This window comes from Vigna umbellata, chromosome 4 (genome assembly GCF_029865625.1).
Source record: "Vigna umbellata cultivar VRB3 chromosome 4, Vumbellata_1.0, whole genome shotgun sequence".
Lineage (NCBI taxonomy): Eukaryota > Viridiplantae > Streptophyta > Magnoliopsida > Fabales > Fabaceae > Vigna > Vigna umbellata.
This window is the reverse complement of record NC_142168.1, coordinates 36,645,766-36,658,882: the sequence shown is the minus strand read 5'-3', so window position 1 is coordinate 36,658,882 and position 13,117 is coordinate 36,645,766. Positions and strand designations below refer to the sequence as shown.

Sequence of the window (13,117 nt, the reverse complement as noted above, 5' to 3'; positions counted from 1 at the left end):
ATAAGGATTTACTATGATTTTTCAAAAAATATATACGAATGATGAACAGCAAAGAATAAATTACTTAGCTTTCTCTTGTCATTTTAACAGAAACAACCCCTTCAACATGTATGCTTCTCCTTCATTCTTCACATCCTGCAGCAAAAGAATGCTAATTAAGTGTTGGACAAATATAAAATGCTTACACAAATAAATCACAAAATCACTTCCTGGAACAGCCTCATGTGTTCCATCTTCCTGCAACCATTGATACTTTTAGTTTTTACTTTCGTTAACAAAACAGAGAAATAAGAAACGGCTATAGTAAGAAATTCAAATTTAACTCAATGCCAATCACTGAAAACAAACTTATAAACATTTCACTAATAAAAGTAATAATAATAATAATAATAATAACACATAAATAAAAATAAGTTTATAAACACCTCACTAATAAAATAATAATAATTAATAAATAAATATAAGATTAAAAACACTCTAATGATAAAATAAAAATAATAATAATAAATAAATAAAAATAATGTTATAAACACTTTATCAATAAAATATTTAAAAAAAAGTGGATTATAAATTCTTCATTGATAAAACAAAAATAATACAATAAATAAATAGAAAAAGGTTATCAAAATCTCACTAATAAAATAATAATAAATAAATAAATCAAAAATATTCTTTAAATATTTATTATTTAAATAAATAAATCAACATTTATTATTTCAATATTTTAATATTTAATAATAAATTTATCATTCACTATTTAAATATTTTATTTGTAATAACATTATCCTTCACTATTTAAATATTTTAATATTTATTCATGGTATTTCATATCTTATTCCAAGTGTAAATATGATATTTCTTATTATAAACCTCTATATCTTAATATAATGATTAAAGTGAAGAATACTGTCATAAAAATATGTTACAAAACTGAGTTTAATCTAACTATTAACAAAGTTAAAATTTAATTGTTACTGAAATAACTAAAAAAAATACGACGCTAGTTGAAACTACAAAAATGTTTTTCTTTTGACAAAAGACCGCTAAACAAAAATGCAACAATCAAAATGAAATAACTATGTTTTATGAACTTGAATTAAAAATATCATCAAAACAAAAAATAAAAATTTTATCAATATAACTCAAAACTGAATTGTATGGAGAAACATAACTTTTATACTATAATACAAACTTCTATTTGTAAATTCCACCACCAAAAGAACAAAAATTATTTCTCTTAATACAAACTTCTATTTGTAAATTCCACCACTAGTAGAAAACTAAATTTCAATAATACTTTGTAAAAATTATAATCTAATCTAATAATTCATAAAGTTATAAATACATTTTTTTCCAAACAATTTAGAAATAAGATCTAGTTAACACCTTAAAATCATCCACCTTTTTTTTTCTTTTACCTATTTTTCTCATATTACATACCACAGTGATAAAAAGACAATTGTACACAATCTAATTCAATTTTTTTTTAAAAAAGTAAACTAAAATAATCATCATAAATATTAAACACTTACATTACTTTGGGAATTTTATAAATTTTTTCTAGTCTTACAATCTCTTTAATAAATCCTCTCTTTTATAAACTCAAATTTATAATATAATAACAAGGAGTGGAAAAAATACACTCCTGGCTCCTCACTTTTAATCCTTTTAATTTGTAATATTATATAAAAGTAATAAACGATTTGGAATATATTTCGAATTTGTTTCGTTATTTATGTGTAATTGTTTTTTTAGATTTGTATATTCAATTTTATTTATTTTAAAATATAAGTAAAAGTAAAAGCAAATTATATATATATACATATATATATATATATATATATATATATATATATATATATATATATATAGACATATACACATAAACAAACACTCCAAATAAGAGAATCACTTCTAAATAATATAAATAAATCTCGATCAAAATAAATCTTGAGTCATCTCCCATTCACTCAAAACTTGCATTTATGGCTCAAATCCTTTGATGATAATTTTCTTTCATATCAATATTTGTACCGAAAAATTACATACATTTACAAGTTGAATGGATATCAGTAAAATGAAAATAATCTTTTAAATGACCTCCAATATGTAAGCATTTTCAAAGTTAAACTAACTTCTTTATTCTTGATTTACTTTGTCTTAACTAGTAATGGTTGTCCAAAATATAATTATATAAAAAATAAAAGAAAAAAGGTCTTCTAGTAATTAATAACCCTGGTTATACACAAAATAGAAGACAAGACGACTTTCAGTATCAATATGCAATGAATAAAGTAAGCTAAATATAACAATTTAAACCCTATTCATGCAAAAGTTGAAGGTATATATATGTTACAAGTCCTACATCGGTGGGTCAAAAACCCAAGGGACTATCATTTTATAGGCAATATATTAGGAAATTGGGTCTCAAACACAGACCACTGATTTAATTAAGCATAGGAACCTAATCAACGCACTAAGCTCGTCCTTCCTCTATCGTCGACAAACCAGGCAAACCATCAGAGGACAAAACCCTTGAGTTCATTCACAAGTTATCAAGCCATTTCAAAGAGGAAAAACTTTTGTCAATTTACGGAGCATGTGCGTAGAAGCCATCACCGGTAAGAAATATAAGGAGCCGGACTTACATTAGCTTGCATGGCATGACAACACGTATCTATGGAACTGCATTAACTGACAGTGTTGAGAAACAGCCTTAAGAACTGTCAGAGTCATTTCCAGAATCAATATTCATAGGTTGGGGATTCTTGTAGCCACTGATCTCATCCTTGTAACGTTTTTTATCTTCGCGTGCTTTTGCCTCGTATGGTTCCTTCTCATCCGCTGTGCATTCAATAGGTAAACAATACACAGTTTAGTGGATTTATACATAAACGTAATAAGCTCAGATCAGGAATGACACAGCAGCCATACCTGACATCTTTTTCCATTTCTCTCCAAGTACTCGTCCCACGTCCGTAAATGAAATTCCAGGATTAGTTTTCTTTAGATTCTGCAAAAAAAAAATACTTTCAGGAAATATTATGCAACAATAACTAAACTTGTATAAACCACCCTCCTTACAAGACAACGTTTCTGGTAAACTTTATAAGTCAAATCCAAAACCATATGACAGGATAGAACACACACCTCTCTTTCCAATTTAGAAAAGAACATGAAACCGGACATTGCCCTCTTGGGTGCATTCGGGTCCTTTTTCTTCTTCTGTTTTTTCTTCTTTCCATCCTCATCATCTTTAGATTTCTTTTTTGAAGTAGTCGCCTTAGAAGGCAGGTCCTTCTTTGGTTCCTTTTTGACAGGCTTCTGAAAATTGGTCACTATTAAGGTGTCAGAGGAGCCTTAGATTTAATAGTAGAGAATTATCACAGATAACAAAGGCAAACAAAAAACCACTTGCCTCTTTCTCATCACCACTATCACTACCATCGGAATCATCTGCCCCAGAATCATCAGTAGGAGAACCTTCATCATCCTTGTCAGCAACAAAATCGGAATCCTGTAGACATTTACCACCATTTAATGTATATAAACAGAAACAAGTGCGGGAAAAAACTGCCAAGCTAAGCCCCCAAAGACCAAAGTAGACCAATTTAAATAGAGTCAAGTTATATATGTGTGTGTATGGGTGCAAAAGCAGAAGCACAGAAGAAAGGCACATAAACACTAGAAAACACAAAATGGATAGACACTTAAAAAATAGGAGAAAGGCCAATTGCATGCTTAGGGATGAAAATTCAACAATTGAAAAAAATTGAAACATAAGCTTGCTCAAGTTTTCATGCCCAACCATTTTCAGACGTTAGTCACCCTAACTTAATGTTGTGGCCTTGTTTATAAAACTATAACACAATTTTACTAAATGCTAGTCATTGACTATAAATAAGATGAAAATTATAGAAAAGATCTGTTCGATCACCTCCTCGTCACTTTCATCTCCACCAGCTTCATTTTTAATACGCTCAAGATGTGGATCAACAGCATCATCATCATCATTCTCAAGAACCTTCTTAATACCAACCGTGGGTTGGGCATCTCCCAAATTCATAATTTTCAAGCCCTTTGAACTGCATGTGCAGGCCAAAACAAATTGTTTATATGACAATCAGTTGTATGTAAAATTAGGCAATGGGAATGGGATAACATTTACCTGATAAATTCGTACAGATTGTGGTACTCATTTCTCTGAATATTACGGAATAGATGCTCTTGTTCAGATTTCAGTCTGATAAGAAGGTCGAAATAATGCATATTGGAGCCACCAGCAGCATGCCTCTCAAACTCCACATAGTCAATCTAATAGGAAAGATCAACAATTAAAACCTCCATTAATATCATATCCAATATGAACCAGTAATTGACATTTGATCAAGTCATCAAAGTCAGTCTTCACCTCTTCATGAAGAATTAGAGTGGGAGGTTTAGGCAGAAAGAAGAAGCTCTTCTCAAGAGGGTACAGAATTCCATCTTCAGCTTTCAAAGATGATTTCACTGCATAACCATCTTGACAACTCCTAAATTTTCCAGGCTTAGTCACTTTGGCACCTGACAACCCACGTAATATTGTGGTGAACACTTCATGAATAAGTCCCTGATTATTGAATTGAAAATGAAATACGTCAACAACCACACAATATGCAGAAAGTTACAAAAAGCATGCATCACTCAATCATGTAAAATATGCAAGATGCCCTTTTTCCATTTTTCCAAAAAAACCTTGAAGAGTGGAATCTCAAGGGTTGTACAGATGTATGAATCAATTATCAACAGTTTAACCAAAATACCTTATAAGACAGCTCCAATTTATCCTTATACTTTGTGTTATAAAGATCTTCAGTTATTGCCAATTCACTTTGAACAACATAATCAGTTTCAAACTACACAGAAATTAGCAAAACAATGTTAGAAGCATGTAAAATACAAATCTCAACTTGGAAAACCAAAAACCATTGAGCAAACCTGCATCACAATATGAGGGTACAAAGTTTGTCCCTTCCGAATAGGGGGGTCAAGGCTAATGATAACGAAGGTATGTGGTTGATTAGACTACAGATACATGAGAAATTGTCAGCAAATTTAAAAAGGCCCAAAGAAAAACAGTGATTCATCCTTAATCACTTAATATGAAAACAAATATCACAAGACCCGGGAATGAACCTTAGGAAGCAAAAATAGGCGAACCACACTGCTATACTGAATTTTGAAATCATTAGCTTGTCCCTGAAGCCGCAAGAATGACATGTGTAACTCAACACTGTATCGTCCCCTGCATAAAAGTAAAAATTTCTGTTAATGGACGTTAATGTGTATATATTTATTGAAAGTACAAAAATATTAAATATAAAAAAGAAGAAAACCATGCGAAAAATGCTTGCATAATAATTTTATGTGCATTTTAATACATTACCTTGGTGTAAGGATTGCAATACCCTCAAAGGTAACAACAGCATCTTCACCTCCAGCACCAACATCAGCCATAGACATTATTTTGTCACGGAAAACCTGATATTAAATGTCAGTTAACCTAGAAGTTATTATAACATGAAATCTTTTATATCTGTGAACAAACTCACCTGAGCAGGAGGACGATTTTCATCACCAACGAACTGGGTGTTGGAATTCGGTATATGGAAACTTATCTCCATCAATGAATCTTTCTGAGATCAAAACATAAACTACATTAGACCGTAAAAATTTCACAATCAAATTGAACCTAATAATTAGAGTCTTCAATACTGTAAAACCTAAATGGTGAATGAGAACAATTTTCTTGCAAAAAAGCTGCCAGTTTGACAAAACTCTATGAATTTGCTTAAGCATGTAAAACTATACAAGTGAATGAAAGTATACATATACCTCATTAGCTCCAGTTGTGTCATCCACGTGAAACTCCAAGATCACATCATTCTTCCCTTGAAGCTGTGTTTGAGAGACGTCTGCTAAAGAAACTTCAAAAGCTTGCTTTGAACCAACCATAAAAGCCAGCATATTTCCTGAAATGCAAACAGAAACATAAGAACATCCACTACTCAGTTAGTAGCATAATTACAAAAGAAGTCAAGTCAAGTTATTCAGCAGGATTTGATTTACAAAAGAAGAAAACAAGAATGAGATGAAGTTTCTGCTTGAGAAGTCAACCACCACCCTCACCTTCCAAACACATACAGTCATACACATATACAAATAAAACCACTTCCTTCTCTTAACAACTATTTTTCACTTAAAAAATTGCACTTAATGTGATTACCAAGTGGAAGTAAGGGTTCATTAATGCATTTGACATTTAAGTACACTAAAATGAAACGAAGCAACTGCAAATTAAGGAGGGAGAAAAGCAGCAGCACATAATAAGTATACAAGAAAAACCAATGCTCTCCAAGAACAAACTGGATGATATCAACCGAATTTCTTTCATGTTAAGAGAGCTCAACCCTGTGGTAGAGATATTAGATACCATTTACTCGTGTGCTATCAAACAGAACAGTAATTTTTTTTCCCCAAACACTAAAATTATAGTAACTAAGGATGACAAAGAGTAATGTTTGAGTTATACGTGACACATCATGCACAGAAGGTCAGTTACATGCTACAACACATAAGTCAGTTCGTGTAATATTATCACTAAGACACTAACCATTTAGATCTACTTCTCCCCAATTACGTCCGCTAACAGAAAGTTGTTTCTCCTCTACTGATATTCCACAGGTGTTTTGAAAAAAATTGGTCAAACTTACAACATCCTGCAAAATATTATAAAATAACATAAGAAATTAAGAACCAGCATTTGATAGAAATTCAAGCACAGATTCTCAATATTTAGATCTTCAAAAGTGTTAATGAATTGATAAAAATACAAGAAAACCAAATCAGAAGTTTGAATTCTTTTTCAATGACTACTGTACGACAATGCACATTTGAAGTGGTAGAGAGAGTAACCTGGTCGCGAAATCCTGTGAACTTGTAGTACAACCCATCTTTGATTTGAACCCCAAGTTGGTTAGTCCTTGGAACCTTCATCCATGTCACCCCCATTATGTCAGATTTATCAACTTCAATTAATTTACCGCCGCCCTGTCTCTTCCATATAATTCCTCCAGCATAAATCCTTATCTGCCCAGAATTCTGCAACCCAATTACAAAAAAAGAAGTGTTATACATCGCCATTGCTAATTTCAGTCTCATTCACTGAAAATTTTTAGTTCTTCAACTACAACTATCATTAATTTTTCATTGAAATAACAACGAAATAGACAAAAACTATACATGGGACGGGCAGCACAACTCTGGGTAGGGTATATGCCCAGCATATTCAGTTCATTCCTAAAGATGTTACATAAACAGCGCATAAGACAACCCAATACTTACTGGTACAAGTATAAAACTTGTAACCAAAAACAACTTTTCAACTGCTTGGTACCACTAGAAACATGACACAAAGAAAACCTTTTTTGTGGATTGTCTATTTTCCATCCAGGTTTTTGAGAAAATGTGCATAACAGATGTTTTGGGCGTTAAGGTTCTGGGGTCTCCACAACTGCAATTGTCGCTGATTGGGATCTCCACGACCGCAATTGCCACTAAATAAACTATGTTTGTCAGTACATTCCCACAATACCAGAAACCGCAATAAACATATTTTTTCGTGACTCCCACGATATCAAGGACTCAACAAGCATGTTTGCCCTAAATTTCCCACACAATATAAGAACCGCGATAAAACAGCAGCCACAACTGCAATTTAAAACCCTGTTTTCTATTGTCCCAGTTTTCATCTACTCGGCCAAAGCAACATGTCCTTAGGGATTTAAGAGCGAAACAAAAACCACTAATACACAAACATCCCACCCTAGTCAGTACTAAAGAAACAAGTAAAATCTCAACGAATTTCTATAACAAATAAATAATCTCCAACAACAACACTACGTCAATTATAACAACAGTAATTAGGGTTTAAAACATACGAAAAGAAAACGCAGAACAAAATCCTGATATAAGCTATCTAACCACTTGACAGCGCCACAAATGTAACTGACAAAAGCTAAGTGAAATCGAGAGGTTGAAAGCAAAAGCACAATTGAACGAAGCAAACTAAAACCCTAGGGTTTGGGAAAGAACAAAGAAACGAAGGATAGAAGGAAGAAGAAAAATCGTGTGAGAGAGATTACCGTGCCTCCGCGGCCTCCGAGGGTGATGTTGTTGAAGAGATGGCCGTCGGACATGGCTGACGCGAACGGCGAAGAGCGAGAGTGTAGAACAGAACGAACAAGGGTGTGTTTAATGTTGCAGACACAAAACGCGGTTTTCGGTTTTCAAATATGTCCGGAACCAAACGCTGTTATAAAAAGGAACGCAGATAAATTTTCTGAGCAAAAGAAAGAAGGAATAAATTGGGCCAAACAAGAGAACGAAGAGTTTTCTTGGCAATTGCTTGTTACACTCCCAACATTTCTTTCTGCTCCAAAATATTATTTTTATAACTTAAATCATTTTTTTTCTCCCATATAAATTTACAAAAAATATTTTATAGTTGCCAATATTTTTTTTCTTCCATTTCTTCATCAATTTCTTTTTAATTTTGTTCTTACTATTAACTGATATCCATTAACTGAAGAGCTTTTTTATAAAGTGACGCGTTACAGATTGAATAGACTTTTTCTTTTTCTTTTAGTCCCAATAAATTTATAAATTATGCCTTTTTTCTAAAAATTATCTTAATTTAGTATTTCATTTAATATTGTCATATTGATATTTTTTCATTAAATGGTCGTGTTAGCTGTGAGTATATTTTTTCTAAAATTATTGTATATAAAAAATTTATTAATTTGAATTTTTGTTTATTGTGAGGATGTTTCACTCTGCATATCTAAGGTTGTGTTCTTTTTGATGGATTTGAGAGAGATGATTTGGGGGAGATGATTTGAATGGATTTGAGTGAATTTAAAGATAATTTTTTTGTTGTTTTTTTGAGTGAATCTGTGGGTAATTGAGAGTGGATTTGAGGGTAAAGTTTGTGAGAATTAGGGTAGGATTTGATTGATGTGACAGATTTAAAAAATTAGTTTAATTGGTAGAAATTAAAGATTACCAAAATGCCCCTAGCTATTAAAGTAATATAAAAAGTTAATTTTTAATGTTATATTTAAATGTATAAATGTTAATAAAGAGAGGAAATTAATTAATAATAATTAAAATTAATTTTAAAATATTAATAAAATTATAATGTAGTAAAATAAGTTATTAATGTTATATTTAATTTTAGAAATGTTTATAAGAAGAAAAAGAATTAAAATTAATTATTAAAATGTAAAATAATAATAATAATTATTATTATTATTATTAATTATTATTGTTATTATTAGGTTTAAACCCTCGGTTGATCCTCGTATTTATATGGAAATCTCAAATGGGTCATCGTTATTTTTCGGTCTCAATTGGGTCATATTTTTTTGTAAAAATGAGCCAATTTTACCCTAACCATTAAGTTGTTCTAAACGGCGTTAAATTAGGTTGAGCTGTATTTTTTGCTTTGATGATGTGGCATTGTTCAATAAAATTTAATGGTTGATGTGTTTTAAAATTGTTCACGTCACATCTCAAATCAACTTCTTCTTCTATCTCACCACTTTCTCTCGCTCCCATCTCTTCCAACACTCAAAAGCTGCAATTTTTCTTTGTTTTTTCCTCTTCAAAGACTAAAAGTGCCCGCCAAGAAAGATTTTCCTACTGAAACTAGACCACCGGTAGAAGTGCAGAGAGAGGTCCAAAAGAATATTATCGAGCACTCTGTTCTAAAGGAACACAACAAAATGGGCAGCGGAAAAAGAAATATATTTTTCAGAATTTGGTTTCGTCTTAGAAAGAGGGAGCTAGTGAAGGTTTCTATTGGCTCAATTGCAACAGCTTTCTCTGGTATCTCAAAGCCATTTTTTGGGTTTTTCATCATCACCATAGGAGTAGCATACTTTAAGGAAGATGCAAAAACGAAAGTTGGACTTTATTCAGCCATCTTCACTGCAGTAGGGATGCTTTCATTATTCAGCCACACCGTCCAGCATTACTTCTTTGGAGTGGTTGGAGAAAAGGCCATGGCAAATCTCAGACGTGCTCTGTATTCAGGTATCAGATATCCCCTATTAGAATTTCCATAAATGAACCTCATTTCTCTTTCCTGGAAAAAAAAACTGCTTGAGTGTTGGAAGAGATGGGAGAGAGAGAAAGTGGGGAGACAGAAGAAGAAGTTGATTTGAGATGTGACGTGAACAATTTTAAAACACATCAGCCATTAAATTTTATTGAACAATGCCACGTCATCAAAGCAAAAAATACAGCTCAACCTAATTTAACGCCGTTTAGAACAACTTAACGGTTAGGGTAAAATTGGCTCATTTTTACAAAAAATATGACCCAATTGAGACCGAAAAAATAACGATGACCCATTTGAGATTTCCATATAAATACGAGGACCAACCGAGGGTTTAAACCTTATTATTATTATTAATTATTATTATTATTATTATTGATTATTATTAATAAAAATATGTAACCTGGAAAAGAAATCCCATTGTGGTGTGCGTTGGAGTGTTTCAAACACTTACATCTCTTTTTCCATGCATACAAAGTTAAGAAAATTTTTCAGAACAACAACACAGGCATTTAAGAACAACCATAACTAAAAATGAAAACACACAGAATATTCACCATGCTCAATTTCCCTCACAAATACCAACAAAATCACCATGTTCAACCCAATGAAATACCCCAATACCCACAACGGACCCCACCTGAGATCCCTTCCCTGCCAAAAGTTCAACTTTGTCCCCTTCCCTATGAGCAACCCCTCATTCCTATCTGTGATCCGGAAATCGACCCGAATGTACCATCGGAAATAGTTACCGATCCAGCTCTTAGCCACCTGAATCGCATACCAGATGCCCCAAAATGGAGGTCAAATTATATAATAATTATAGGGCAAATAAGATATTTTGCACTTCATCCCTTCAAATCTCCGCACATCTACGGGTGATGAAAAAGGTATACATCCCGCAAATCCCTTCCAATCCGTCTTTGCATTTCTTTTGAAACGAACACAACACAGAACTCAATTCCTTGCTTGCAAAACTTCGTGAACAGTGAAATCTGTTCAAACGAACAGAGCGTAAGGGTTACATCATGCACTACTAATTTTCACAAATATCATCGTGATCAATGAGGTTACCGAACTTGAACGAGGGTGGAAGTTTATGTACTTCCCTCCTTTGCACCTGGGTGATAAAAAATACGGGTGAACATTTACTTCCTAAGAATAAAAACAGTGGATATGGGATATTTTAATATCTGTTTATAAACGACTCATGTGAGTATTATATTATTGGGAAATATCCGTTATTCGTAAAAAAATAAAAATTAAATTTATATTTTATTAAGTTAAATTTAATCAAAATTAATGTTAAATTATATTTTATAAAGTTAAATTTAATTCAAATTAAATTTTAATGTATATTTAATTTAAATTTTATTATATTTTATATTTTTATTTAAATTTTATTTAAATTTTATTTTAATAATTTATAAAACTATATTTTTTTAAATATTTGCGGGTATCCACGAGTTTTAAAATATTCACAGATATTTTTTAAGCGAGTATTTGTGCAAGTAGTGGGTCAGGTGGCGGTGGATATTTTTTTGTCGGGATGGGTTATGGGTAGGCACTATCAGTGCCCGACCCAACCTATTGTCATCCCTACTTACATCTCGTTTCATTTATGTTATCTCCCTTGCACCCCCTTTTTATTTTCTACTTTGTGGTGGTCCTTGAGAAAGATTTGAGAGAGATTGTTCATTGAGAAGTGTTCTAGACTCATGGTGGAGGTGTTGCTGTGTTGGTGGTTGCCATTGGAGTTGGGGGATGATTTTTTTCAAGCTTTTCATGTCAAACATATGCATGAAATCATTACAAAGCTCACAGGTCTTAATCAGATTTCGTAATTTGATGAAGATCCAGTCAGATAACGAATTATGATTAAATATCAAAATTCGATTTGCCCTTCATCAGATTTTGACATCCGAGAGTCAAAAATTACGTATCAATTATCAAAATTCGAATGACACTCCATCAGATCTCGAAATTCGATTTTCCCTTTATGGAACTTTGAAATCCAATAAAAAGAAAATCGGATGAGGACCATTCGTATTTCGATATTCGATTTTTGGTTTTTCGAATATAATTTTATTTTAAATATTTAATTTATTGTATTAATTTTTTATTTTTTTAAATTTTTGTATAAAATAATATGTATGATTTTTTTTAATTTATTAAAAAATTGGTATTTAAAATTTATATGAAAAAATTAAATAATTTTTTCGGTAGTTTTAAGTATTTTTATTTTGATGTTTTATTTAAGTTTATTATATTATTTATAAATGTTTAATTTATTGTATTAATTTTTTATTTCATAATTTAATTATAATTTATTGTATTAGTTTTTTATGATGTAAAAAAATTAAAAATGTTTCTTTTAAGTTTATTAGATTATTTAAATAATGCTATATGTTTTTAAATTATTATAAATCATATTAGATATTGAAAGATGAATTTTATGTTATAGGTGATTATAGTCTAAATGGAAGAATATTTTTATGAGATGAATTCTCAAATAAATTCAAGCATGCTACCATATTTTTCGTCTTTTATAAATGAGATTGCCAAAGGAAATTTGACAAATCATTTCACAATAAATGAAATATTTTTCCCTCGTGAAAACTTAAGTGAATGGGTGAGGATAATTGCACATGATCTAGGATTTGTTGTGGTAACTATAAAGAACGGATAAAGTTACGAGTTAACCTAGAAGGAAGACGTTTGTGTTGCTAAGATGTAAAAGAGGTGAAAAATATATAAAATACAATCCGGATGTGCAACCTAGTACATAGGACACCTGAAAATGTGAGTGTTTTTTAAGTTAAAGGGCAAACCATCTTGTAATGGCGAAGGTGGGTATTTTAAGTGATATGTGGATACCATAACCACAATTTGTTAGAAACTTAGTAGGTCATCCTTTTGTTTGTAGGTTAAATCCTATTAAATAAATAGTACTTATTG

The 13,117-nt window shown here is 31.3% G+C and overlaps 1 protein-coding gene across 1 annotated transcript; it reads right to left on the bottom strand.

The window, feature by feature from the left end:
* Positions 1–2,281: 2,281 nt before the first annotated feature.
* On the bottom strand, positions 2,282–8,345 carry HMG (high mobility group). Its single transcript, XM_047305807.2, has 16 exons — positions 8,184–8,345; positions 6,955–7,140; positions 6,653–6,758; positions 5,875–6,011; positions 5,592–5,675; positions 5,426–5,520; positions 5,176–5,284; positions 4,978–5,064; positions 4,803–4,895; positions 4,412–4,609; positions 4,169–4,314; positions 3,938–4,085; positions 3,419–3,517; positions 3,151–3,324; positions 2,935–3,013; positions 2,282–2,844 (listed from the first exon to the last, which is right to left on the bottom strand). The coding sequence occupies exons 1-16, from the start codon at positions 8,235–8,237 to the stop codon at positions 2,717–2,719; spliced, it is 1,923 nt and encodes a 640-aa protein (XP_047161763.1). The 5' UTR covers positions 8,238–8,345; the 3' UTR covers positions 2,282–2,716.
* Positions 8,346–13,117: the final 4,772 nt, after the last annotated feature.

Coding starts and splice junctions, on each gene's coding strand:
- HMG (XM_047305807.2), bottom strand. CDS start 8,237: ATGTCCGACGGCCATCTCTTCAACAACATCACCCTCGGAGGCCGCGGA. Junction 6,759..6,954: donor TCACAGGATTTCGCGACCAG/GTTACTCTCTCT, acceptor AATATTTTGCAG/GATGTTGTAAGTTTGACCAA. Junction 4,610..4,802: donor AATTGGAGCTGTCTTATAAG/GTATTTTGGTTA, acceptor TTCAATAATCAG/GGACTTATTCATGAAGTGTT.